The sequence below is a fragment of the Bos indicus genome, chromosome 10, assembly GCF_029378745.1.
Source record: "Bos indicus isolate NIAB-ARS_2022 breed Sahiwal x Tharparkar chromosome 10, NIAB-ARS_B.indTharparkar_mat_pri_1.0, whole genome shotgun sequence".
Classification (NCBI taxonomy): Eukaryota; Metazoa; Chordata; class Mammalia; order Artiodactyla; family Bovidae; genus Bos; species Bos indicus.
In genome coordinates, this window is record NC_091769.1 from 99,650,719 (window position 1) to 99,678,534 (window position 27,816).

At 48.1% G+C, this 27,816-nt stretch overlaps 1 protein-coding gene across 1 annotated transcript in view; it reads right to left on the reverse strand.

Moving 5' to 3' along the window:
- Positions 1 to 633: 633 nt before the first annotated feature.
- KCNK10 (potassium two pore domain channel subfamily K member 10) overlaps positions 634 to 27,816 on the reverse strand; it is a 161,394-nt gene continuing 134,211 nt past the window's right edge. The window contains exons 5-7 of the mRNA XM_019969363.2: positions 13,265 to 13,451; positions 8,948 to 9,090; positions 634 to 6,684 (exon numbers count right to left, since the gene is read on the reverse strand). Coding sequence (XP_019824922.2) covers positions 6,067 to 6,684; positions 8,948 to 9,090; positions 13,265 to 13,451 — 948 coding nt within the window. The 3' untranslated portion in view covers positions 634 to 6,066. The remainder of the gene's footprint in view (positions 6,685 to 8,947; positions 9,091 to 13,264; positions 13,452 to 27,816) is intronic.

Genomic DNA, 27,816 nt, shown 5'->3' on the forward strand with positions numbered 1-27,816 from the left:
TATTAGATCTTCCAGAAGGTCTTTGTTGCAATTTTCTCCATCGTTGGAAAACAAAAAACAAAAAAACTTACATCACCAAAGACAGTAGCAGCACAGCTTATTGAAATGTTACAAGCAAAGTTGCTTTTGTACTTTTCCTAATAAGAACATTACAAAATTCCCTCCTCCCCCCACCCTGCTTCTTTTCTGTAAAACGCCCTTTTTTTTTTTTTTTTTTTAAGCACCATGAAATCTTAGAGAGAAATAGGTGAAACACCTCCACACATGGGTTTATCATTGTCACGGGGTCCCCTGCCTATGACACTGGGGTGGGTAAGAAGCCAGAGGCTGACATGACGGTGGCTTTTTGCATAACACTTCTAGGCACCGCTGCGTGTTTCACTTCAAGCTCGGGGCCCTGATAGCAGAGGGAACACTTCGCCGTTGTCCCGGACAGCCGTGCAGATGGGGTGGAAGTGCTCGCAAGGAGTTTTGTCGCCTTTTTTTTTTTTTTTTGGTTTTTCTGTAATGCATACGGAACTATTTGAGATTTTTCACTTAAGAACCGAGAAGAGAAAGTTTCCAGATCTCCTAGGCACGTGTGACAAAAATCGCTTTTGGTAAAATCAGAGACACCCCTTATTTCTCCTCCTCGCCACGGCACTGACATCACGTGACGGGGACCGCCGGGTTTGGGGGAGGCGGGGCGGGTGGACTGCGGTTTCCATGCACTGCAGGCGGGGGTTCGTCGCCCAACGACGGAGGACGGGACTTTATTTACAGCCCTGGAGTGAGCATGCTACTCCAGAGTTTCCATACGCAGCATTCACAGCATCCACAAAGCCCAATCAAAAAATCACCTTTGTTTCCGAGAGTTGCCATTTTTAAGGCCAGTTTACTAGCTACCTCTTACACTCCGCCGCCGAGAGCTCCCTTTGCTCCTGCAGTCCCTCTGCTCCTGCGGTTACTGCCTTTGCACACAACTGCATGGGAACCGCGAGGGACCACCCCCGTCCCTTTAAAACCTAAGGGGGATGTAGGAAGCACAGACATGAGATGCAGTACTGGCTTTAAAAAAAATTTTTTTTAAGAGAGTCTCTGCAGGTTGGTTTGCTTTCAAGGTTTGGACACCATGGTACTCATTGGAATGATCTACATTCTTACCCAGTACAGTGGGCGAAAACCTGCCCTACCCAAATTCCGGCCACATTCTCACTAACCCCGGAAACTAAGCGTCCAAATATAGGAGCAGCATCGACTCAGCCAAGAAGCACCATCTCAGAGGGAGGGAAGGGGTGGTTTGCTAACATCTAGTCCAACTAGGACTTTCAACATGGAACCATCCCCACAGAACCCAAAGCAGCCATTGCCTCTGTATGTGTTCTGTGTGTGGGTGTAGGGATCTGAGTAAGAAATAACCTGTTTATAGTGTAAGAATTCATAACGTAATCAAATGAAACCTTTACTGCAATTGACTGCAGATAGTAATAGCTTAAAATTCTTTAGTCTAAACACCATGTAAAAAAGTGCCCATATGGGATGAGCCCCCCCCAACGCAGGTGACAGTGTGAGGTTAGGTGATAGTGGGCCTACACGGGGCACGACCCGCATTTGGACACCAGGCTCCCAAATCTATCTGGTGTCCACCCATCACCCAGGAGACAAATCCCAAGAGGCAAGAGACTAAGCTCTCATCTTGCCTAAAGGAAGCAGGGCCCATCCATCAGTATTTACAAATCCAGCTAGTGAAGTTCTTAGCGGACTTAACTCATGGACCGCTGAGCATTTGGTCAGAGCACTGCAGAACCAAAAGGGACCTTCAAGATTGACTCTCCGGGCTCCACTCCCTTGATGTGCTGATGAGGTAACAGAAATGTAGGCACAGGGTCTGAGGGGCCCAAGATCACGGGCCGGGTCAGGGAAGCAGAGACAGTCCCAATCACCTTAGCTGTAGGTCAGGAACAGCCCTACCTACACACACATAAGGGCCTTGCCCCAAAGCAATGAAGTCCTAGGGTCGCTATTGGGTTCGAACTGGGCATTGAGCTGAAGTCTCTCCAAATTGTCCCTCGGTTCTCACCAGTAAAAACTTCCAGATCCTCTGTGGAGGAAACATTCAACACCCAGTTACCAGGAGAAACAATGGACACTGCCCACCGAAGTCACTGTCCCTGTGGTCTGTCCATGTGCAAAATCAAAACGTTTTCTCCGGGTTTATGGTGGGGTGGGAAGTGCAGGCAGGGCAGGGCTGTTCTGATGTGTGTGTAGGATTTGTAGCAAGTTTGCCTTATCCATGTGAATTCCCATGTTACTGGACCCCATTTTAAAAAGGTAGCTTTCAAACAACTCCAAAACAACTGGCCTCCTCTTCCCAAATCTCAGCTTGTACACATGAAGTGGAGCCCAACCCCTGGATGCCCTCCCAGCCTCTCCTCTGGAGAGTAGGTTGCACGCGTGTGTACATGCTAAGTCGATTCAGTCACCTCTTGACTCTTTGCGATCCTAGGGACTGTAGCCCATGGAATTCTCCAGGCAAGAATCCTGGAGTGGGTGGCCATGCCCTCCTCCAGGGGATCTTCCCAACCCAGGGATGGAACCTGCATCTCTTGTGTCTCCTGCACTGGCAGGCGGACTCTTTACCACTAGTGCCGCCTGGGAAGCCCGGAGAGTAGGCTACAGCTTGTCGGACTCTGTGCCCACATGTCTAATGGATCAATCTCCACGAAGAGAGGGCTATTCTTTGATTGTATTCGTCAGGGCCTCAGTCCCATCTGTACTCGGGAAACTCCCAGGCAAGGGCTATTCTCGCTCCCTCTGTGTGACTGGACCTGCCTTGTCTGGCCGAGGGTCTGGGCTTACCAGGGGGCTCAGTGGTAAAGAATCAGCACAACTGAGTGTCTACACACACATATACCAACATCTGGTGTGTGGTAGAGTGTGGTTCCATTTGGTAGAGTGTGCAGCTTAGAGTTTTGAACTGTTTTATTCCACCTGTATGCTGAGTTCCTGCAGGACAAGCAAGTAAAGTGCAAAAGGGTGTCTTCAAAGGGCATTTTTAACAGTACAGAAAGGGTGCCAGGAGGCGCATTCCCAAAACCAAAACCAAAATAATGTACAATGATCATCTGTAAGGACAACGTGTTAGGCCGTGTTCACAAAGACCTCATCCCATCGTGGCAATAAAGAGCTTTCTCCTACCTCTGTATGCCATGTCCAGGAAACTAGAAAGACACACGTGCACGCGCACACACAGACACACACTCACAAGGTGCGTGGCGTGGACACTGCCGCAAAGTCAAAAGCAGACTTTGGTCAAATAGACTGATGACTAGCTCTGCCGCCTTCTTGCTGTGTGCTCTTAGGTAAGTTACTCACTTGGCTTCCCTGAGCCTCTGTGTCATCACGTGTATAATGGGTTTGCAAACACTTCCCACAGAGCGTTGCTGGGGCGGTTCAGTGAGCCCACGCCCCTAAAGTGCCTCATCTAGTGCCTGGCCTATGGGCGTCACTGGATAAATAACAGGGAAGCCTCTTGGCCAGCTCTGCCTGTAGAGTCTAGAATTTTAACCCACTACTATAAAGAAGGTATCAAGTAACAGGGTAGAAACCCAAATGAATGAGATCCCTGGACAGTTTAATCAGGAAGCTTTCAACTTGTCAGAAGAATGAAGTCCCAGTTCCCCGTGCTGTGCTGTGCTTTACTTGGACTCTCTGCAACGCCATGGACTGTAGCCCACCAGGCTCCTCTGTCCGTGGGATTCTCTTGGCAAGAATAATAGAGTGGGTTGCCAGGCCCTCCTCCAGGGGATCTTCCCAACCCAGGGATCGAATCCAGGTCTCCTGCAGTGCAAGTAGATTCTTTACTGTCTGAGCCACCAGGGAAGCCCAGTTACCTACTAATTCCTTAGCACACACTTTGTCAGGCTGGAATGACTCCCATAGTAAGAACCAAGGCCCACCCCTGCATATACATCGTTGCCCAAGCGTCTGTCTGTTACTCTGTGGACACAGGATGTCACCAGTGAGCCACAGCCCTGTGGTAGCATTAATCCAAACATACCTTGGATGGGGCAGGGGGGGCACTAATCAGACTTGATTCTTATTTGGTTCCTTCCCAAAAGTGATGCCAGTGCTTTAATCAGAGCTTACAATGAGGTGGGGGGGGGGGGTGCGGTGAGGCACACGGGGGCTGCGTGTGCTCTAGACAAAGGAGAGCTGTGCATTTGGGGGAAATAGCAGCAAGAGGTCTGCCTTGGCTGAAGCAGTCGAGGATGCGGTGGCTATCATTTTTCCCTGGAAGTCAGAAAAGCATTAGATGGTTTCTGGAAGTCTCTGCCAGTCCTGTGACGTTTTGACAAATCCACCCTGCGTGTTAGCTATGTGATATCCCCAAACAGTGGTACTGAGCCCAGGAGACCCATAAGCAGCAACTTCCGGGTGTTGCCAGGTCCAAACACTGAAGTGTGTGGCACAAATGGCTAGGTTTGAACCAGGATGACAGCCAGCCAACTCTGTAAAAGGCTGAGGCACACGTGGGATACTTGGCGTAGTACGTACTCTTTCCTTGCTGCTAAAAATCCACTTAGAGTCTTCCTCCTCAAACCTATGACCCGTCAGACCCCCACTTTCCTTCACCGGGTGTTCTAACCTCGTGAAAAAAAAAATCATAATTATCACCACGTGTTGGTTACTGTTCTCCTAGAAACAATCAATCACAGTAGCATTGTAACTTTAGTGGCTAGCAGGTACAAGTGAAGAAATGATCAAGGAAAAGCAGTGATACTTTCAGAATAAAGGAACACCCAAACATAAACGTGAAGTCTTTCAAATACTTCTTTTAAGTATTATTTTTTTAAAAAATGGCAGTAATGGCACTTAAGCTGCAAGCAATGAAAACAATTCAATCTTCTCGTACAAGGGTTGGTTTGAGGGATTCCTTTTCCTTTTGTTTGCAAATAGCAGGATAGGACCTGGTGTCACTCTGTCTACCCTAAGACACCCAAAGGGACGAGAAGCCCTGAGAAGGAACGATGCCATGGTCCTCCTTGGTATGTCTTAGACATGCAGGATGTCTATGTTTACAAACATTTAGGATTAGCTAGACAGGACAGTAAGCCACTGGCATCATGCAAGGCAATAGTTTTGGTATTTTTCCCCTTTTTATCAAAACCAATTGTAACAAGTTCCACTAGAAAAGTGAACATGAACATTTCAAAACCAGTTTGTTTTCACCGTTGCACCCTTTTGGTGCCTTTTCAGCGCACCGTGCACTGAGGTTTGGTTTTTGCCTGTCACCACGCAGCGGCTGAGGTTGAGTGTTCACCAATGCTTGCGAGTCCGATTGGACTACCTGTGAGAAAGACAAAATTCAGCAGGCTTCTGTCATTGGTTAAGGTGATATCCACAGTGTGATGTGACTTTTTTCTCTTGTAATGAGGAAAGCAATTGCACCTTTTGATACGTGTGCTCTCATCTGCTTCCAACAAATTCTAGGTGCTCTTGGGTCCCAGGGACTTTCATCTGGAGCTTAGAAAAGACTAGGGATGCACTGAACGCTTTTGTCTCAAAATCGGAGCTCAGAGCAACATTCCAACATGTCCGCTCCGACCCCAAGTGACAAGGACCAGTCCACCTCCCAGTCCAGGCCCCTTGTGCGTGCGTGCACACATTCCTGACAGTGGGTTCAGGAGACGACTTCCTTTAAAAGACACACCTGTTCCTTTCAGACGGCTGGTCTACGAATAGCTGCCCTTTCGCGCCCTCCGGAGCGCGGCGGCACTGCCCGGGGCCACCGCATCCATCGCCGGCACGTGCCCTGGACCTCGGCGGCCGTGACCTCCCGCGCCCACGAAGGCGCCCTGGGTGTCCTGCGACTGTAATCAAAAGCCGAGTCCTTGTTCTTTTGATTCCCTTTTGGCAGAGCGAGCTTTTTCGGTCGTTTATGGCACAGTGAAATATCTTCTTCGATGCTATGTAATTTCGGACTAACGAGAAGTCTTGTTTTAAGGCACGTGTCTCAGGGTGAATATATTTAAAAACAAACAAACAAAAGACAAGGCTGGGTCACGTCCAGTGCGTCCTTCCCGCTTAGTTTCTGGCTTCTAGCAGCGCGCTGCTGTCGCGCTCCGCGTCTTTGGCGTCGGCGGGGCCCACGCCGTCCCCCGCGCCGGCCGGCGGCTGGGCGCAGTCGGTGAGCACGGCGGTGCTGGAGTGGTCCGAGTTGCACCCCTTCTCCGTGTCCTCCTTCTTCTCCTCGTCCAGGGAGTAGTGGCGGAGGGTCCTGTAGATCCTGTGCACGTCCTCGGGCAGGGCCTTGCGGAGGTCCCGGTTCTTCCTCTTGGTGAGCCTGGAAGCTGAGCCCAGCTTGTTGACGATGTTATCCTCGGAGGCGCCCTGCCCGCGCTTCTGCAGCGGCTCCGACGCCTGCAGCCGCAGGTTGTTGGGCCGGTGGTCGATGCTCTCCTGGGACGAGGCCTTGCAGCGGCCCGCGTCGAGCGCGGCGAACACCGAGCGCTTCTCCGGCGAGAGCATGTCGAGCGAGTGCGCCCGCTGGTCCAGGCCCAGGCGCCGGCGCTCCATGCTGCGGATGGTGGCGGCGCGCTGCAGCTTGTCGTGGATCTCCACGCTCAGCCGCCGCCGCGTCTCCCGGAACTCGGCCGTCACGTTGGCCTTCCACTCGGCCGCGTGCGCCTTGATCTCGCCCACCTGGCGGAGAGACGGGGCGACCACAGGGCGCTGAGACATCGCCCCCCGCCCCACGCCCCGCGCCTAGGCGCCCGCCACTGCCCCCCCCCCATCGCCGCCACCCCCATCGCCCCCAGCGCCCGGGCACCTGCCTCCGCCCTCCATCGCACCCACCCCCCATCGCACCCACCGCTTCATCGCACGCACCCCTTCATTGCCCCCACCCCCCAGCGCCCCCACCCCCCATCGCACCCAGCCCCCCATCGCCACGACCCTCCATTGCCACTAGCCCCCCATTGCCACCACCCTCCCGTTCCCGCAGCCCTCGGGGGTCCTCGTGGGAATGAGGCCCGGAGGCGGTGGCTTTGCGTCCGCCCCACCAAGGGCAGGAAAGGCTACTTCCACCCTCGCCCTTCCCGCTCGGGACTAAGGTGCCTCCGAGAGGCGCACGTGCTGGGCAACCCTAACGCCGCCAGACACCTGGATTCGGGGGACAGAAGGGGAGGCGGACGGACCTGACTTAGCGTCTGTTGGGTTCACCCTTCCGTGGTCCGGCTCCATTCCTGCTGCATAACTCGGAGGCAGTTGTGTCTAGCTCAGAGCTTTTCCTGTTATGTGAGGTAGCCGGGCACCTAGCTCGGCCCTGGGCACAAAGCACGTATCCAGAGGGTCCTCTGCCCTGCCCTGTCCCTCCAAGATGTCTGTCTGGGTTAGAGTGCTCCACCCGTCCCCATTAGCCTGGAAATGACCTAGTTCTAAAAAGGAAAGTCCTGTGTCACCCCATATCTAGACAATGCTGTCTATGACCTTGTGCTATCCGGCTTGCGCTGGTTTAAGACCACCCCCCCACGACCCCCACGCAAGGTACCTGATAACCAAGCTTCTCTGCTCAGGGTGCAGGAAGGGGGCATCTTCTGCCAAAGCCCACAGAACATGTGCTTTCTCAGAGCAAAGTCTTGCATGAGGGTCAAGACCAACTCTCTGGGCTTTATTTCAGCAGGACTATTAGTACAAGACTCATGCTGTCCTATGCAAAGGAGTAACTCGGATTTTTGCATTGAGAAATGTCAATATTTATGTTGTTGAGTGTTCTCTTTTGTTATGGCTGATTTTCAGCAGGTCAGTTAGCTCTCTGGGGAATCAGACTAGAGAGTGCATTGACACTGCTTCTGCAAGCCAGGAAAATTAAACCTCTGCTCCCAGGAATGGTGTGGGAGATGGTGCCATCTAAGGAGGCTCTCCCAGGACCCTCCGCTCAGAATGCCTGCACCCTGGGCAGGGAACAGTCGCCCTTAAACAGGCTGTCCCTCTGTTTCTTTAGGTTTTATCTCCTTTCCTTTCTTTACTGCTTTGCTTCTCTTTACCCTTCTTCTTTCTTATCTCTTTTCCTCTCTTTCCAAAAGAACTACATGGACACTTTTTTTTTAATCACAAAATCTACCTTTGCTCTGTAGCCATTCCTTTTCTTGCCTGTGTGTAGGCTTCCATGCACATTTATTTGAGGAAGGAAGGGCTGTTGTGTGTGTGCCCCTGGCCACAGACATATATTTGTTTCTACAGATCTGACAACCCAGAGGGGACATGAGTGAAAGGGACCTCATGAGTTCACCCTCCACGGCCGGCCACAGTTCAACAACTTCAGTCTCATATGGAATTGAGAAAAATGCACACATCTGCTGATTGGGGGCAATTGTACACCTCCCCCAACTGCGTCGACCTATGCTGACTATGTCTGGATATGTTTTTTTTCACTTCCTTTTTTAAAAATAAGTTGCCGTTTACTAGTTTTTCCAGGAGCTGTGGGCTGGTAAGTGAGTCACCAGATTTTTCTCACCTGCTAAAAAAGAATCCAGAAATAACTGCTATCCCATTTAACGTGGCATTTAAAATCATTCAAGGATTCAAAACAAGGACATCTAGGAGGCCTCCACTTAGTAGGAGATGGTCTAGCCCATAGAATGCTGCTGCTGCTGCTGCTGCTGCTAAGTCGCTTCAGTCGTGTCCGACTCTGTGCGACCCCATAGACGGCAGCCCACCAGGCTCCCCCGTCCCTGGGATTCTCCAGGCAAGAACACTGGAGTGGGTTGCCATTTCCTTCTCCAATGAATGCATGAAAGTGAAAAGTGAAAGTGAATTTGCTCAGTCGTGCCCAACTCTTAGCGACCCCATGGACTGCAGCCCACCAGGCTCCTCCATCCACGGGATTTTCCAGGCAAGAGTACTGGAGTGGGGTGCCAATGTTTCTGACCTCAGGAACATTCAGAGAATCTGGACGGAATCCTACCTCTTCTTTTGTCTTTTTGGATAAAACGCGTAGCCAATCTCCGATCATGCTGAGGACAGCGGCAAAGTAGGCAAGGCCAACGAGGATCCAAAACCACACCAGGGGCTTATACCACTCCCGGTAATTGATGCCAGCGTTTCCCCCTGCAAACAACCAAGCGTTACTTTAAGGAGGGTCTCGCAAACGGTCGTCGCAGAGCAAACGCATCCCAGTCCGTGTAGCAGAGCTGCGGTCGTATCACCATCCAACGCTCAGCTGCTCGGCCTGCTGTATACACGATGTGACAGGGTGGGAGGGCAAGGAAAAGTCGTGTCTCTTCCCCAAAGGAGCCTGGCCTGTGGCTTCACTTATTTTGAATCTTGACCAATAATCTCCATACATCATGTGCTGTGATTAGTTGCTCAATCTTGTTCGACTCTTTGCAACCCCGTGGACTGTAGCCCGCCAGGCTCCTCTGTCCATGGAGTGGGTAGCCTATCCCTTCTCCAGAGGATTTTCCCAACCCAGGAATTGAACTGGGGTCTCCTGCCTTGCAGGCCGATTCTTTACTAGCTGAGCTACCAGGGAAGCCCTTAACGCACAATACATAATAACAAAAAATATGTCAGTGACCAGCCTGATCCATCCAGTTTAAACTTGAGCTTGACAATGAATGGCTTGAATTAGAGGACAACAGAGCAGGCCCAGTTTCAAGTTTTGTGTTTTTGTTTTTGTTTTTTTCTTATTGGGGTATAGTTGACTTTGTCAAGTTTTTCTTAAACTGCCTTAAATTTAATAAAAACAAAATACCATTAAATAATCCCAAATGGTTTGGAACTCTTGACACCATTTTCTCCTTAAGCACATACGCATTTACCAAGAGAGAAGTATGTGTGTGGAAGTAAAATTAGACTTGATGGTATCCCTGAGACTTGGACCCAGCCAATAGTGATTTAAGGCTGACCAGAGGATGGTGTTTACATAATGCTGATCCATAGGGTCAATTAGACCGAGTCAATTAGAATCTCTGTGTGAGAACAAAAAGGGACCTTCAAGGCCAGCTAGTTCAATCCCTTTATTTTACAAATAGGGATTATAGTAAAAAATCCATCAAACCAAGTTGACTAGCTGCCTGACTGCATTGACTGGCTGTTCCATTGAAAAGATCAGTCATTTATTCCAAGTAAATAGCCTATTTATTCCAGACCTTCTACAGGCCTGCCCAAGGTAACCAAGCAACAGAGATTCTAAGCCCAGCCCCTTCTCATAAAGAAGTGAAGACACTTCATGAAATACCTGTCTGTGAGATGTCATTTTCCAATGAAGCCGGCTCGTGGCCATTTCTAAGAAAATCGACATTAGCCATGGATTGGTAATTACTGTACCCTGGACTTTCCCACTGGGTTGTGGTTGTAACCTCATGTAGCACCTCTGAATCTGCACTGAGCTTTTACGGTATCAGTAATACCTCCCAAAGGTGGCTGGGCAGGTTCTGTGGCTTGTGGTACTTCTCAGTTTGCAACGGAGCCCACAAGGTCTCCACAGCTACCGCCACTTCTGAAAATGAGAATTCCAAACTCTGCTGGAGGGCTCTGTGGTAAACCCCGCTCGGTCTGGTGTAACTGCCTTGCTTTTCGCTTTCAGGCAATTCTTCCCCTCTCCCTAGCTTTCTCGAGGGTACTGGGGGACTTTCTGCAGCCTGAAGTGAGTTCTGAGGTTCATTTCATCTCCACACTAAGCGGAACTCTGCCACTCTTTCCTGGGAGCTCTCTGAAAATAAATGTTTACCAACCAGTCACCATCCTCCACAAAAGACTGTCACTAGGGTGCGCTAGCAAACAAGGCAGGAAACACCCTTCTGCCCGTTAGTTTACCAGCTGCTGGCCTGGAATTCAGGTGCTGCCAGTCAGGGTTGCAAAATGCTTGGTGGGTTGTTAGACTGTCCTAAAGTGTGTCACCTACAAAATAAACCACCACTTAATCCTGCATGGTGATTGATGTTCTGATTCTGTTTCCAAGCTGATGCCTTGTCAAATCACAGCAACCATCAGCTCTTGTTAATGTATCTTTTTAAAAGATGGACAGCCTTCCCTTTTGCTCTCAGAGCATTGCCAAAAAGGCTTTGACACACTTCCAGGGTTCCAAGGCAGCCGTGCTTCAGATTGGTCTCTGTAAGCTATGGAAACGGCAGCTTAGAAGGGCCTGGTCCAATTGCAGTCAGCGCCATGAATTATAACAGACCCAAGTCTGCAGAGACGATGGGGCAAAGGAAATATGGTTCTGTAATCAGCGGTAGGTAAGGGAATTAAAACAGTGCTCTGCAGCTCAATATTCTGTAATAACCTGAATGGGAAAAGAACAGACACATATATGTGTATGACTGAATCGCTTTGTTGTACACGGGACACTAACACAACATTGTAAATCAACTCTATTCCAATAGAAATGTTTAAAAAGAAAGGTACTCTGCAGGAGGCATATTTACATGTGCAGCGGTTACTGTTATCAGAACCCATGGGAAAGCATGTCCATTTTCTCTGACCCAGTTACAACCAAAATAGACTTTAAAACTTTCTAACAGTTCTTTGTATTTATCTATACACTTGGCCATTAGATTCATTAAAATCTTCCGTCGCTAAAGATCACTAAAAAACAAAAGAACAAAGCCATGCTATGTCTGTGACTGTGGAGGTCACGGCCTTTCCAGGTAAGTAAACATCAGGCCAAGTGCCGGTGTGTGCTAAGCGCTCACGGCCCATCGTAGCTCATCAGGATAAATAATAAACTTAAATCATAAGCAGTTTTTTTAATCTCCTGTTCCCCGGGCTGTGCTATTTGTGACCCAGATTAACAGATTGAACGGAGCAACCGGTTAGAGAGCAGGGTTTGCCCAACGTGTCCTCCAGAAGACAGTCCTCCAGACAGGCCAGAGTTAGCACAGAGCAGTACAGCAGAGTGCAGACGATGCTTTGGGGAACTTAAAGATGTTGGTGAAATAGCTCTAAACAGCAGCTGGGATTGGAACCTCAATGAGTTTCCCCGCAGAGCAGCTACGGACAATGCTAAGGAGTTGACCGGACAGTCGCTCTTGGTACTGTCCTCCTGCCTCTGTGCACTGTCTGTCCAGAGCTTCAGGCTTCTCATCAAGTGGCACCAAGCGACCTCCTGCCCAAGCTGGGGAGCTGCTCAGTAGCTGAGCATTGAGGATAAGCCAAGGCGGGCGGGGCCCCAGGCCTCGGGCTCTGTGTAAGCAATTCTCAGTCACTCTGACTTGGCAAGTTCTTAGTCCTTAAGATAGTCAAAAGGAAGAAAGCATTAAAACTGCTGTTTCTACAAAGGCAACTTCGGTCTTCACCTTCCTAGCTGGAATAGCTGCAAAACTACTCTTCCGGTTGTCTGTTTCCTTAGAATTACCATGGAGACAGCCAACCTTCAACATCCTTTCCAGAATTTACCCTTTTTCCAGATTCCAGAAGAGGGGATCCCTGGCCTCTTTAAATATATTGAGTTGCGACAGAGTTACTGGGTCAAGTGTTCACTTCTGGGAGTAGAAACTGAGCATTTGTCTGACCACCTAGAACTAATCCATCCAGAAAGAGATTGGTGGCCTCCTCCTCCTATCCCTACCTTCCCACCACCCTGGGAGAGCAATACCCATAAAATGTCAGGTTTCATTTCAGTTTTTAAGCTCCCTGTCCCTAGAAGAATTTGATGGTGATTTCTTTTTCTTCCTTAAGCATGGTTCATTGGCATTTATTTTTACAATGAAAGCTATTGTGTCTATCTAGATTCATGCAGGATCCATTATAATATTAAATTCTCTTGGGGCAGTTTTCAACTCCAGGTGGTTACCTGGGTCTTTAGTCCTGCATCCGGACATGCCTGGAGCAACTTTTCCAGGGATGGTGACTCTGCCCTCAGCATCAGGAAGCTTCATCTGCAGGTCCCTGCAGACTAAACTCGACGCTCATCTCTCCAGAGCTTCATTTTTGCCACTTGCTAATATAGCCTTTATCAGTTGATGCAAGGAGCCTTAATACAATTCAGAAGCCCGAAATCCAATGAGAAATTCATTTCAGTCATAATTCATATGATGATGAAGATAGCCTGCCTCCTGAGTGGGGGAGGCGAGAGGCTGGCTTCCTCCCAAGGCAGCAGCCGGCTGCTGTTTCCCTTACAGAGGACTGCAGGTTTGGAACAAGCCTGTGCCCAACAGTGGTGATGCTGAGCCTTTTCCATTTGTTCCTCCATCTTTTCTCGTGGTTTGGAAAAGCACTGACCACAGTAAATGTTTTCCCCACCAGGGCCCCAGTGGCTGGGATATTCCAGAGTGCTTACCTGCCACAAAATCACCAAAGCCCACCGTGGTGAGAGTGACCACCACAAAGTAAATGGACTCCAGGGCCGTCCACCCCTCAATGTATTTGAAGATGACGGCAGGGATTGTCACAAACACGACACAGCCGGCCAAGATGAACAGGATGGTTGAGATGACCCGGATCTTGGTCTGACTCACTTGCTTTTTCTAAAGAAGAGCAAAGGAGAAAGAAAGACAGGGAAGTCAGCTCCATCACCCTGGATTCGGAAGACAAGAGGTAGAAAAAAAAAAAATGTCAGTGGCTTTGGACCTTTCTTTGTCCGTGAGCAGCTTGGGGAGCATCTGATGAAAGCTGTGGACCCTCTCCTAGAAAAACGTAAGGACCGAAGTTTTCAGCTGGTCTCGGTGGTCCTTGGGCAAGAGACTCCTTGAATGTCCTTTGCACGGTTCCCTGACTGCAGCCCAAATGCTGACTTTCTAACCCCCTCACTGGTGTAAAGGAGACTGCTTCCCAAGAAAGGCCATTTTTGCCGCCGTTTCTCACGTGGCTTCACTGACCCTCTGTAGGAGGCACAGGTTTGGGGGTTCCTTCCACAGTGGTGGTGATGGATTTGCACCCGGCTTCCCTCGAGTCAAAGGGCACATGCTGGAGAAATGGCTCCTGAGACAGACCAGAAGGTTAGGATGAAAAGAAAAACACAGCTGACCTGACCCCACCCTCGTTTGGGACAAAACTCCAACCATCTGCCTGGGTGCTTCTTCGCCTTCCTGTCCCCCGGCCAAGGCGGTACATTTATATCACATTCTTCTTTTAAAACGCGTGTGTTTAAGTCAGTGCTGTGCTCGTCATGTTTGCTGGCTGTATAACCATCAAGGGACAGGGCAGGAGTCCATGTTGAATGGCAGGCTCCGTGTCTACAACAAATAATAGAAGCTCCACCTCAAGTCAGCTTCTGAAGGATTCAGTAGTTAAGAGGTGAAGATGCACCTAGATCGGGAATGACCCTGATATTGGGGTGAAAGAATCACACGTACGGGGTACCAGAGGCAGACTGGAGGTGCTGGTGTCCCCGTGAATGACACTCAAGACAACGCTGGCATCGCCTCCAAACTGAACAGCCTGCTAAGGTCTTCTCAGAGCTCCCAGTTTGCCATTGGAGACTGTCATCAGGGGACCCTGACACTATTACTTGACCAAAAACTCAGCGTCTCATAAATGTCTGTTTAACACCAGAGTGCCCGGACCTGTGTACACTGCCTGGATTGAAGCCCTGCAAAAGCACACATTCAAGGAATCGATATGGAAATCTCTACCATGGCATCTATTAATATTTTCTAGTCATCGCCTTCCAGTGAATTAAAGGGCAGAGCAGGTCCAGAGTACAGAGTGCATTTGGCATTCAGACACCGCATTTTATGGATGCAAAAGGAGCTTGCATAAGATGCTGCTAATCAGGCAGAGCTGAGAGGAGAATGCAGCTGTGATTAGCTCTCAGTCCAGCGCACAGGGATGGAAACCACTTTTCAAGTTACTCAACAGTTCACCAGTTCAGAGTCGCCAGAGCTCTCCTGTAAGGAAAGAAACTGGGCTAACCTCCATGAAGAACAGGCCACCCTGTTTCCCCTTCGAGGAAGGAAGGCTGAGAATAAAACCTCGTCACTGGGCGATCCTGTCACCATCCTGGAAATCCTAACCTTTCCTCACGGCAGGGACACCCCAGCCAGGTTTTCCAGGCCAAGAGATTCTCTTACGACCGACCACACAGCTCAGACAGGAAATGACCGTGTTCTCCAAGACAGGAAGGTTGGTTATGACCCTCTTTCTCTTCCTCCCACTCCTCTCTTCCTTCCTGACTTACGGAGATAAACCTCAGAACCACCTCTTCTTCTCTGGGAAACGCCAAGGGACACGAGAGCTGGGAAAGGGTGGTGGGAGGCTGCCATCCTCTGCAATCAAGCCTCACAAGCACCAGTCCCACCTGCCTAGGGCCCTGAGTCCCAGGTGTGTTCAGTATGGTGGAACTGTGGGCAGGTAAATGCAAAGAAGAGCTATAGTGGAGAATATTTATCTGCACAAATCTCAATCCACAGTGAGATCAGTATAAGCGAAATGAAAGTGTTAGTCACCAAGTTGTGTCTGACTCTTTGTGACCACGTGGACTGTAGCCCCCCAGGCTCCTCTGTCCATGGGATTCTCCAGGCAAGAATCCTGCCGTGGGTTGCCATGCTCTCCTCCAGGGGATCTTCTTGACTTAGGGATCAAATGTGGGTCTCCCACATTGTAGGCAGATTCTTTAACCATCTGAGCCATCAGGAAAGCTAGTCCCTAAATATTCATAGGAAAAGCTAAAGAAATACAATCCTTCATAAAAAGGAGTCAAGTTCTCTGACTTCTAAGAGAGTACTCAGGATACAAAGTGGGAACAGGAAAAAATAAATTGATCCATGCTGTTATATAGTTCCCATCTCCTCAGAAAAGCCATCAAAAAAAAGATAATTTATTGATATTTTTGCATACACATTTTTTTCCCACAAATGAAAGTACTGTGACAAGACAAATGACCTGAGAACCACAAAGAATGTTTTACCCATTTCATGCATTTCCATATTAGATCTTGTAGAACTTGGAGGGGGCAGTTAAGACCCCTCTGAGAATCCAGGAACTTCGTTATTATTATTATTATTAGCCTACTTTTGTTTGTAAACACGGACAAAAGCCAAAGCCCAAAAGGAGATTTTTATCATAGATCATTAAGTTAATCTAATTGCTGGCAACGGAACATCATTTTCCCCCTCAATAAATCGTCCTCTTCAAATGCATAATGAAATTAAAGTGAATTAAATGTTTGCGAGACACTTGTTAAGTCAGAAATTAGGATGTGAACGCAAGTGCAATCCAAATGAGGCTGAGGCTGGCAGAGGAGAGCTGCAAGTACGTGGGAAGCTGGAGCCATTCCCAGGCTCCAGGAGGTGGGCAAAAGAGATGATGGCACTGGGCAGCATTTGTTTGGTAGCAAAGGGAGGTGTGCAACAGAGGCTAGAGCGTGGCGTCTTAATGGCATTATCTGTCAGAGAGTTTATCTGCAAGTTAGCATTTCACCAACAAACATGTCCCTGGACCACTTCCTCCAGACATCCTAGGGTGATGCTCAGCAAATCCCCGGAGGCTTAAATCATCAGGGTATTTTAGGGACTTACAAAATCAAGTGTCTTGCGTGTGTGTGTAGGCATATGAAATTGCGTGTACCCGTACTTCACTATAAAAGGAAGGGGTATGGGCATAAGGTTTTGATAGTATCTGTTATTCTGGAGACCCACATTTATGCTGTCCTCTAGATACTTAAGAAGAGTTGCCCTAACTGAACATTTTCAACTGCAGCTTCCACGATGGAACCACAAACGCGTCATCCAGTGATCTGTGGGTTTCTCATCCCCACTAGCTCTGCACCCATTCACCACTATTGTGCTTAAGAAGTTGGGGTCTCGGGGCAGCCTGCCAGACACACACTGCATCCCCACTGCTAAGTGACTGAGTGACCAAGTTTCTCAACTTCTCTGGGCATCAGTTTCTTCCTCTAAAAATGGAGATAAGAGAGTCCGCCTCACAGGAGTGTTTGGAAGATGAAATAAGCGTGTGAAAGCTCAGCTCAGTGCCCGCTAAATGCTTGGTGACTGTTACCAATCATGTCTGATGGAAAAGTTCGAGTCTTTCCTTAGATGTGGGCAGTCCCACATTGAACGCTGCCCTCTGCTATGGAGGAACATTCCCTCACATCTGGTTTTAAGATAATCTCTGTCTAGCTTCAGGTAGTCACTGCTGGGTTTCCCTTCCTGGATACATTGTCTCATATGATGACCTCCTTTTTCAATAAGAAATAAGTCCTCATTTTCTCTTGGTTCTTCTGTGCTGGCCCAGGACTGAGCCCTCAGACAGTCTCAGCTCACAATCTTGGAAGCTTTTCTGTTTGTCTTTCAGTTAGTTTCCCCTCCCCAGCTTTTTTCATCATCCTTCTGAAACTGACAAGAATTGCAGATAATGTTTGGGGTGTCAGGAACCAGCTGCAGAGAGTCCCTAAAAGGCACCGCCCTTGTGTTCCTTGCCCCTCCCAACTCCCCTGCCACTTAGCGAGTCAAGCTGTGTTTCCATGGCGGGGTTGCTAGGCAAAAATCCCATTGCTTATTTACCAGTGAGCAGAGCAGTTACCATAAAGCTTTGTGAGAGCCCAGATCTGACTGAGTTAATGTGTTCTTAGGCTAACAAAACTGTTATTTGGGAAGAGATGGTTTGATACAATATTTGGGCAGAAGTGATAGAATACTTGTATGTATCTGTCCAAATCGTGTTTTCTCACTGTGTGGATTAGATGCTGTGGTCCTTCTTTCTCCATATGCAAATGACACGATGCACAACCACCTCCCGCATCCCGCTGGCTGGCGCTAAGTGTAGGAATTTCTGAGGAACTCAAACCCCACCTCCTATAGAGTTCTTTTAGTTGTCAAAATTATGTGCAATTATTCCAAAAAGCAAAATAAGCTTCATTCACAGGAGACTGGGGAGCCAGTTCTAAGAGCACTCCTTCAAGAGAGGATGTACATACTAGCAATTCTGACAGCGTTTACCTGTTTCAGACCTCAGACGGCGAAGCCACACACCCAATTCCCATTAAGTACGATGCCCTACCACGCTTGTTTATTTCCACAATCTTATTTTGGAGAACAAGTATATTTCCATTCATCTGTGGGCTATTTCTTTTTTTATTTTTTAACCCCCTCTAACATCTACTCTTCTTTTTGCTTTTATGCGGTTTCTTACAATTCTGAGATTAGTGATCCAGATTGTTGTATCTGACTGAGAAACTTTATTTGCTGTGATTTTTAGCCAGGGATGTTGGAGATGTCATTGAATAATAAAGATACTGCAATAAAAATCCTAGGACAGGAGCTAGACATGCAGAGCTCTAGTTTATGGTTCAGCTTTGTTTTGTTGAAATGCAAACACATCACCATGGTAATACACTTGAGCTGAAAATGACTTCTCGAAATGGAAAGATAATAGGAGCTGCCTCACAAAAGAGCCGACTTTATTTTCTGATATTATTATGTTTTCCACAAAGACTCCTTTTCTAAAAGTCCAGTTCTAGCTAATGGTTTCAACATCACAACAAATCACCATGTAGTACCAGCAATTGTACAAACTGTGAGGAGAGCTTTTAAACACCATTTGCCTATAATCTCCATGGCAGAGAGACTATAAACACACATTAGTGAGAATCGCGCAGTAAAATCTCCATGGAGCCGCCTGAAAATGTCCCACGCGAAAGCAGGAGAGTATCTACACCAAAAAAAAAAACCGGATACAGATTACACAAATGGATAGTATCTAACCCCCAAAAAAGCTGTATCTAGCACCTGCCTCCGAGCCACACTGCAGCATCCAACAGGTTTTTGGTCAGTTCAGTGCTTTGCTGGTATCCCCAGGCAAAGGTTTAGAAAAGCTTTGGGTATATGCAGTTAAATTGTTTTCATCACTGGATTTATCACTGGATTTTGTCACTGTTTTTTATCACATCCCAGGTGCACCTGGGATGGAGACAAAATCTAGAAATAATAAAAAGACTTCTCAGCAGCTCCACTCCAGGACCACTTTAATTAAAACCTGTGAAAGTTTTCAAAAATTCTGTGGCTTTTCACATTTGAAGAAAATACTCTATTGGAACACAAGATTTTGCACTCAACACTCAACCAGGCAATTCATTCAGCACATAATTATTAACAACCTTCTACATATCAAAGGTTGTTCTAATTGCAAGGGATATAGCAGTTAAAAAGAGAGAGAGAAAGAAGTTCCCTTCCCCATGCACACAAAGTCTAGTTGGCTGGGGCAGGCTGGGAACATCTGAGTCTTTGGCTGAAGTCTTTATGGCGCTGTCCGTGGTACCCAGCCCTGGTCTCACCATTGAAGGAAAGTTTTTACCTAATGACATCCCAGTGATTAAAAACATCACCTTGCAGAGAAGAAATGACTATTCTTGTAGCTATTATAAGTGAAATAAAAATAATTATGGCTGATTTGCATTGTTGTACGACAAAACCAAACACAGCATTGTAAAAATTTAAATAAAAAATAAATAACAACAAAAGACTTATTTAAAAGAACTATATCAGCAATCACTTTAAGCCAGATTTAATTTGAACCCACTAAGCTATAGGTCGTAGTGGTAAGAGTCAGAAAAGGCAATGGCAACCCACTCCAGTACTCTTGCCTGGAAAATCCCATGGATGGAGGAGCCTGGAAGGCTGTGGTCCATGGGGTCGCTGAGGGTCGGACAGGACTGAGTAACTTCACTTTCACTTTTCGCTTTCATGCATTGGAGAAGGAAATGGCAACCCACTCCAGTGTTCTTGCCTGGAGAATCCCAGGGATGGGGGAGCCTGGTGTGCTGCCATCTGTGGGGTTGCATAGAGTCGGACACGACTGAGGTGACTTAGCAACAAGCTATAGGTCAAACTCTAGCATATTTACTCTAGCAGAGCATGTCGTCCCCTTCTCGGCAGGAGGGGAAGGGGATGACAGAGGATGAGATGGTTGGATGGCATCACCAACTCAAAGGATGTGAGTTTGAGCAAACTCAGGAAGATAGTGAAGGACAGGGAAGACTGGCCTGCTGCAGTCCATGGGGTCACAAAGAGTCAGACACGACTGAGCGACTGAACAACTCAACAACAACAATAGGAACTTTGATACCAAATCAAAAGCAAAACTTTGTACAAGTTGTGATTTGTCTTAAGTTCAAGGGAAATCAGTAAGGTTCATCTAAGGTTGGGGAAGAAAATCACAGATATGCTGCAGGTTGACTGTTGCTTGCAAATGATTCAGTGTCTATAAAACCTTACACATTGTCTAAATAATAAATCCCAGAATTAAAAAAAAAAAAAACTGTACCTATAATAGAAGATATATGGATCTTTGTTAGCTAAGCCCTCAGAAGCTATGTCCTAGAAATCAGAACAACAAGTAAGTGACCACACCAGTGCAGATGTAACCCTGGCTGAAGAGCGGTCCTTCTCTTTAGTTGAGGTATGAAAGGCAGGCCCATGGAAAGGAGAGGACAGGGACACTTCCTGATGAGCCTCATCAACAGCATAATTCCTGGCAATCCCGACAGATGCCACACCCAGCTGCTCACCTAGCCAACTTCTGCATTTGCTTTACCCAGATATCAGCAGCAAAACAATGTTCCCACCCCAAAATGCCCTCTCCACCATCACATGCACAAGCATACAATAATAGTACTACAGTAACAACGCTACAGACAGCTGAAAGGCGGACTCGCTCTTCTCTTGCTAACACGGGCTCACGGTCACAGTGCATTGGCCAAGCAGTCCACAGCAGTCACGACAGAAGAGCGCCCGAACAGAATAAATGTTCCTTCCCATCCCTGATGCTTTTGCCCTTGTTCACGGGGCTCCACGTGCTCTAACACACGTGACCCCGCTCTAGCCCCTCACTCTGACACAGGACCTGAGAACTCAGCGTCTCCCTCTCTTCTTCCTTTTGGGAAACAGCTGCCCTCAAGGCACACCCACTTGTGATCTCCTAATTCTCAGATTGTATGAAGAAGCCCATTTTTCCTCAGACATAAACGAAATTCTCCAGTACTGAGGGGACGTAACAACACTGGGTTTCAATCTGTCATCTGGTTCATCTTATTTCTCAGTTGGCTCATACCTTGGGTGGAAAAGAGGGGATGCCATTTACTTCTTTCAAAGGCCCCAATCGTCTCAAGTCTCCCTGCTCCAGTCCCCCTGGTACGACGTGTTTGTTTGTTTTAATTTTGGTGATAGCTCAATAATGATGCCACTGTGAGGCAGAGAAAGAGGTCAGACCATGTAGTATGCAGCAAATTCTTTTCAATGGAAGGTGGAGTCCCTACTTTAGACTGTGGCCCCTCACCAGGAAGGAACACATGTAACAAAAAAGGAAAAGAAGGAGATTACTGTGAGCCTCTTGCTAAGAATGCTTTTCTGAAAGGAGATAAGGAATTGGGAAAGACCAGTCCTGGCTGGAGCTGTCAAGAAGAGACAAGAACCTTGCCCAGGGACTGGGGTGGGGGGCAGGTTTGGTGAGGGGGTAGCTGGGATCAGTGGCCAGAAGGCAGCCACTTAGCACAGGTCAGTCCAGTCGTCCTGTGCCCCACTGTGGCTCATGAAGGAGGTCTTCAGTCTTTCTCGTCTTTTCTGGCATTTCTCAGTCATGTCACTGTTGCCTGGAACCAGCATCCAAGGGCATCTAAAGGGGATGGGAGGGAAGAAAGCCATCAAATGCCCCCACCTTGGGTGTGTGTAGCCCAGGGAGAAGGCATTTGTGGGCTTCCTGAAATAACTGTCTACATGTCCAGGAATCAAGATAAGCAACAAACAAGCATGTGTTTTCTGTGGCCTCGTTTATCTTACCTGTTGGAAGATTTGAAGAAAGCCCCCAAGATTAACCAGATTTAGGCTAACACCTTAAAAAGCACCTGAGTATTACTGCGTCAATAACTGTAAAAATTCCTGGGTTTTATCGGGCAAGTAGTGAACAACCGCCTTCTCAATAGTTACACTCTTTCTTTCCTTCTTTCTTTTTAGACACTTTAATGAAAGCTCGTAGGAATGCCCACCCATATGCATCTACAAAAATAATGAAACAAGCATTAAAAAATCATATAAGAGGAAGATGTGTGAACTAGAAAGGAGGCAATGAGAAGCAAGAAAAATTAAGAAAGTCTTTGAGAAGGATGAGCATAGCTGAGAAAATGACTTAGGGGTTTTGAAAGCAAGACAGAATAATGGTTTTAGGGGTCTAGAATCTTCTTGGAGGTATAAGAAGGCTTTCAGCTGGGTTTGTACCTCTCTGTTTGAGAGACAGAAAGAAAACAGAGGAGAGAGAGATGCTTGATCTTTCTAGTTAGACTCGGAACAGAGAAGTTTAAATAAGAATGGAACAGAGCGTCATAGAAAGTCACACAGAAATAAATCTTAAACTGGGAAGCCCTGCACTGAGGGAATTTGACAGAAGCATCCAGAGCTGAGAATTTTTCTTTAGTAGAATATTTCTCAAGCTGTGAATGAAGTTGAATCCTATAACTTTTCTATTCTCTCATTCAATAAATATTTATCAGGCACTACTCTTCCGTCTGTTATAGAGATAAGTCCACGGGTGGGCACCAGCCTCACAGACCTAGTGGAGCCAAGACAGACGTTAAACAATCACACAAGCAAACAGATCATCGCAGCCTGAGAGAAGTGAACAGCACTCACCAAACGAGAGAGTGTAGAGACCAGGTGATGCTATATGCCTATCCCGTTCTTCCATATATACAGCCCAAGATCACCCAAGAGGGAAGTATGAGCGGAAGGGATAGTTAGGGAGCTTGGGATCGACATGCACACACTGGTTTATTTAAAATGGATAACAATTTTGCAAGTTTTGATAAAGTTTACCAAAAAACAGTTTATTTACCACAATCATGGTATAGAATATTTCCGTCACTTTTCCCCTTCCCAAATTTCCCACATCCCTGTATGGTCAATCACTCTTCTCTACCTCTTATTCTTGGTAACTACTGACCTATATTCTTTCCCCGTTTCAATTTTTAGCAGTGTCACATACCTGAATTGATACCATATGTAGCCTTTGAATCTGGTTTCTTTACTTAGCATGATGCCTTTGAGATGATCTGTTTTGCATGTATCAGTAATCTGTTCCTTTTTAATAACTATAAGCTTGTTTACAGCTGAGGGACATTGGTTGTTTTGGATAATTACAAATAAACCACTAAACATTCACATATAAAAAAAAATAAAATAAAATGGATAACAGTAGTAAGGACCTACTGTATAGCACAGGGAACTCTGCTCAATGTTATATGGCAACCTAGATGGGAGGGGAGATTGGGGGAGAATGGTTACATGCATATATATGGCTGAGTCTCTGCTGTCTACCGGAAACTATCACACTGTTAATTGTCTGTACTTCAATATAAAATGAAAAGTTTAAAAAAAAAGATCTACCCAAGAGAAAAAAATATTATATATTAACACCTATGTGTGGAACCTAGAATAGTGGTACAGATGAACCTATTTCCAGGGCAGGAATAGAAACACAGACATAGAGAGCAAATCTGTAGACATGGAGGGGGCGGTGATGAACTGGAGATCGGGACTGACGCACAGCTATGTATAAAAATGGATCACTGACTACTATCAGTTACGTGTACAGCACAGGGAACCCTAGTCAGCGATCCGTGGTGACCTAATGAGAAGGAAATCCAAGAAAGAGGGGATGGATGTATATGTATGGGTGATGCGCTTTGCTCTACGGCAGAAGCTAACACAGCATTGTAAAGCATCTATGCTTGGTGGTTTGGTCACTAAGTCGTGTCCAACTCTTGCGACCCCATGGACTATAGCCTGCCAGGCTCCTCTGTCCATGGGATTCTCCAGGCAAGAACACTGGAGTAGGTTGCCATTTCCTTCTATACTCTGATAAAAATTTAAAAAAACTATTCACCCATGGGAGTAATGGGGCTTCCCTTGTGACTTAGTCAGTAAAGAATCTGCCTGCAATGCAGGAGACTCGGGTTTGATCCTGGGTCAGGAAGTTCCCCTGGAAAAGGAAATGGCAACCCACTCCAGTATTCTTGCCTGGAGAATCCCATGGACAGAGGAGCCTGGCAGGCTCCGTGGGGAGGAGTCCATGGGGTTGCAAAGAATCGGACACGACTGAGTGACTAAAACCACCATGGTAGTAAAGGGGGTTATTGCAAATGATTCAAGGCGGCAGACTGGTGCTGGAGAGAAGCATCCCTGAAGGAGGCCAAGGAGGTGCTAATGAACTCAGACTTGACATACTTTGGTTGGTTCCTGCTCCTAATGAAGTTTTCATTGATAACCTCATGCCAATCATCCAAGGTGGGTATCCTGACTCCCTGATAGATTTGTCCTCTTTGTATCAAAATTTACACAAATGCCTCAAGGACCTCCCAAGTGTGCATGCATTGTGGGCAAATAAATTCATGACTCATCTCTACTTATGCATAACCATTCTTCCACAATTATTAAAAAGTAGCATTGTTCTTTAATTTGATTAGAATGGATTCCATTAGAATGTGGATTTGATTAGACATGACCAGTCAGAATCCTATTTGTATTATAAATGAACACACACAATAAGTGTCCCTGTTGTTAGTTCATTCGCATAGCTTTTCCTTGTAAGAGAATTAAGTTATATACAAACCCTTTAATGGAGCTTACTGTAATGACAAAAGTATATTAATTCCTTCATCTTTCATGAAACGAGGCTGTTTAGCCATGCAGATGATAGCAGGAGTGAACATCACATGCTCCGTAAGAAAAAGTAATGCATGGTGGCCCACGCTTAGGCAGGGGCTGCGTCTCTGCAGACGACAATTTCTGTAGAAACGTATTCTCCTTCTCATACAGTTTTAGATGGCTTCAATCCTGCCAAGTGTTGAACAGAGATGTGCATGCTCTTACGTGAATAATTCTCCAGAGAGAACCAGAAACGGAGACCCCCAAAGACAATGTTAAAAAAAGGCCTGGATGTCTATCCAGGCCTTCTGATGTTCTCCTCATGTTGAGAAAAGACTAGAAAATGGAAGTGGATCCACCCTTGTGACACCCCGCTGGGAGTGTGCTGTTCAAGACCATCGTGACGCTGTTGAAGGCCGACTAACCACACTCCTCTCACGTCGTGATGGAATCAGATCCTAGGGCATGACCACGTTAGAGGGTACTGGTCATTCCTTTTTGTCTGCCCACCATCTGAGCCCCCTTCTTTGCTCTAGTGAAAGACAGAGACCTCTTCCCAGCACAAAAGCTGAAGAATGCCAGCGACTCACTTCCCTGGTCTCCCTACTGCAAGGACAGAAGCACGTAACCCCAGCTCATCCAGCCAGAGAGACGGAAGCCAGACCCTGAACGAGGCAGTAGAGAGCAGGTGTGGCAGAGCGGGTCCTGAAGTGTTCATCTGAAGGTTGTTTCCTGTGCCCCCCTTTCTCTCTCTGGAATCCCAAAGGCCATTCTTAAATGAGGGGTGAAGATTCTCAGAGGCATGTAACCATTTCTTCATCTCCCAGACACTGGATAAGACTTAGCTAGGGATGGACCCAGAGAGAGGGTGGAATGCCCACTCGGCCTGGAGAGGAAGGAAGCTGAGAGGGACTGAGTCTCCCTAGGTTCTGCCAGGCAGAACCCTCAGAGTGCAGAACCAGAGGCAGGGAGGCAAGGGTCTGATGCAGAGCTCTCCCCTGGGGCGGGACCACCTGCTTCACCACCTGTGCACAGCCCACCTCCCAAAAGTCCTGGATCCTCCTGAGTCTCTTCAAAGAAGACACTGAGCAGAGTAGAGATAAGGAGCGAGAACCTTGCCACAGATCAAGGTGGAGTTGAATAGGACCAGACGGGCACTTCCACGGGGCGAGGGGCAGGAGGGCAGCAGTCAGCACACCACTGGTGTTACAGAAAGAGGCATGGACCATGCGGACTCCCTCTGGGACTGGTGGCCCCAATGGTGGTATTATATCCCATTTCCAGGGATGGTCACAAAGGCAGTTGTAGCAGCATCGGAGGCCCAGAATCAGGGGGCAGCAGGGCTTGGTGCTGTCTGCCTGGCAGACACAGTCGTGGCATCTTACAGGTTTAATTCTATGGCATGACTGGGTCATGGCTCTTGCCTGGGTACCTCCCAAGTCGAGGTCTCCGTCCATCTTAAGAATTCGGAAGCTACACAATAGCTTTAAATTTGTTTTTATTTTTATTGTTTGTTTAAAGTAGCCATTTTTGGTGTCTCTTGATTCAGCTAAACTGCCACTCCTGGATGTCAGGGTAAACCGGCTTCAGCTGCTTGGAGGCAGGTCAGGGACGTGGCCTGGAATGGGTTCCCTGCTGGAATCCTAGACTCTTAAGATCAGGCAGAACTACAATCAGATGTGATTTAACTGCTTTAGGTAATATCCCTCTGACATTCCTAAATCTTCAAAAAAAAAAAAAAAGAGTCTTGTTAAAAATTCCAGCTAGTTTCAACTGTGGTGTAGAAGAGGCTCTATCCTCTCCTGGGATGGATAGTTATAGGAAGTGTGGTGCCAGCCTCCAGACCAGTGGGAAAGGAGCAAGTACCAACCAAGGCAGAGGGGTCTGCCACCTGCAGGAGGGGCCAGCAGCATTGCCAAGAGAGGTCCAGGGCGAGAGGAAAGACTGGTAGTCCGGAGGGGTTGACAGGGAGGATCAGGCTGTGGCCAGGACAGACATGGGCACGAGTGTGCTCAGTTGCTTCAGTCGTGTCTGATTCTTTGTGACCCTATCCACTGCAGCCCGCCAGGCTCCTTGGTCCATGGAATTCACCAGGCAAGAAGACTGGAGAGGGCTGCCATGCCCTCCTCCAGGGGACCTTCCCAACTCGGGGATGGAGGCTATGTCTCTTACCTCTGTCTGCACTGGCAGGCCGGTTCTTTACCACTAGCACCGCCTGGGAAACCCGACAGCGGCACACAAGGGTGAAGACGCCTGCGAGGACCAGAAGAGAGCTGGGGAGGGGCCTGCTGGGGCGCCAGGCTCGAGGCCACACAGAAATGCAGAGAGAAAAGACCGTCATCCGCGTGTGATGGTCTCTTTGGACAACAGATTTTCACGTGGTTTCTCCCTCCTTAGTACGCTTCTGTGTTTCCAACGTCTCTCCGGTGACCGTCTAATCTTTTGTAATCTTTGCAGTGAAAAGAAAGGAGGAGAGGTGGAGAGGAGGAGGAGGACAGGGAGAGGAGGAGCAAAGGGAGAGACAGGAAGTGACGACCATGCTACCGACGACTGTGCTCTAGTCGTTCCCCAGAGACACAGCACGAAGCCCCTGGAAACCGTGCGCTGTGTCTTCCTCTCTTGCGGGAAGCGGATGAGGACCATGCCTTTCCGGGAACACCAGAAGGAGCAGGGATAGTAGCTTCGGCCCCAGGGAAAGTAAGAGAGACGGGCCATTCTCAGACGGCCTTCCGAATCCCGGGACCGCTGGCGGAGGCGGCGGCGGAACCTGCGAGGCCCTGTTCCCGTTCAGTAACTGCATCCCGCAGCACCGCCTGCTCGTCCCGGATGCGGCAAGCCCTTCCTGAGCACAGCTGCTGGGGAGCCCCGCTCCTGGCACACACACGCCGCCCCCTGAGCGGGTCTACACTCCCCGTCTCTCTGAGGCACACGCAGCCCCCTGAGCGGGTCTACACTCCGCATCTTCCTGTATCTTACCCTCCAAGGGGCTGATCATGTATCGGTGCCCAAACCCTGCACCTCCCCACTTCCTGTGTCTTTTCCAGGCTGTCCCAGCCGCTGGGATCTTCTTCCCCTTTCACGCTGGGCAGAACTCTGTTTTACCCCTCTGAACGCCGTCCCGATATGACCTGTAGGCCACCTCCGCCCTCTCCGTTACCGAGCCCTGCTTCCTGCCATCCGTGTTCCTTGCACGTTCCCCAGTCTCCCCGAACTGCCGTCCTGCACGTTGTCCCCCTAACCCTGCATCCAGGGGGCCCTG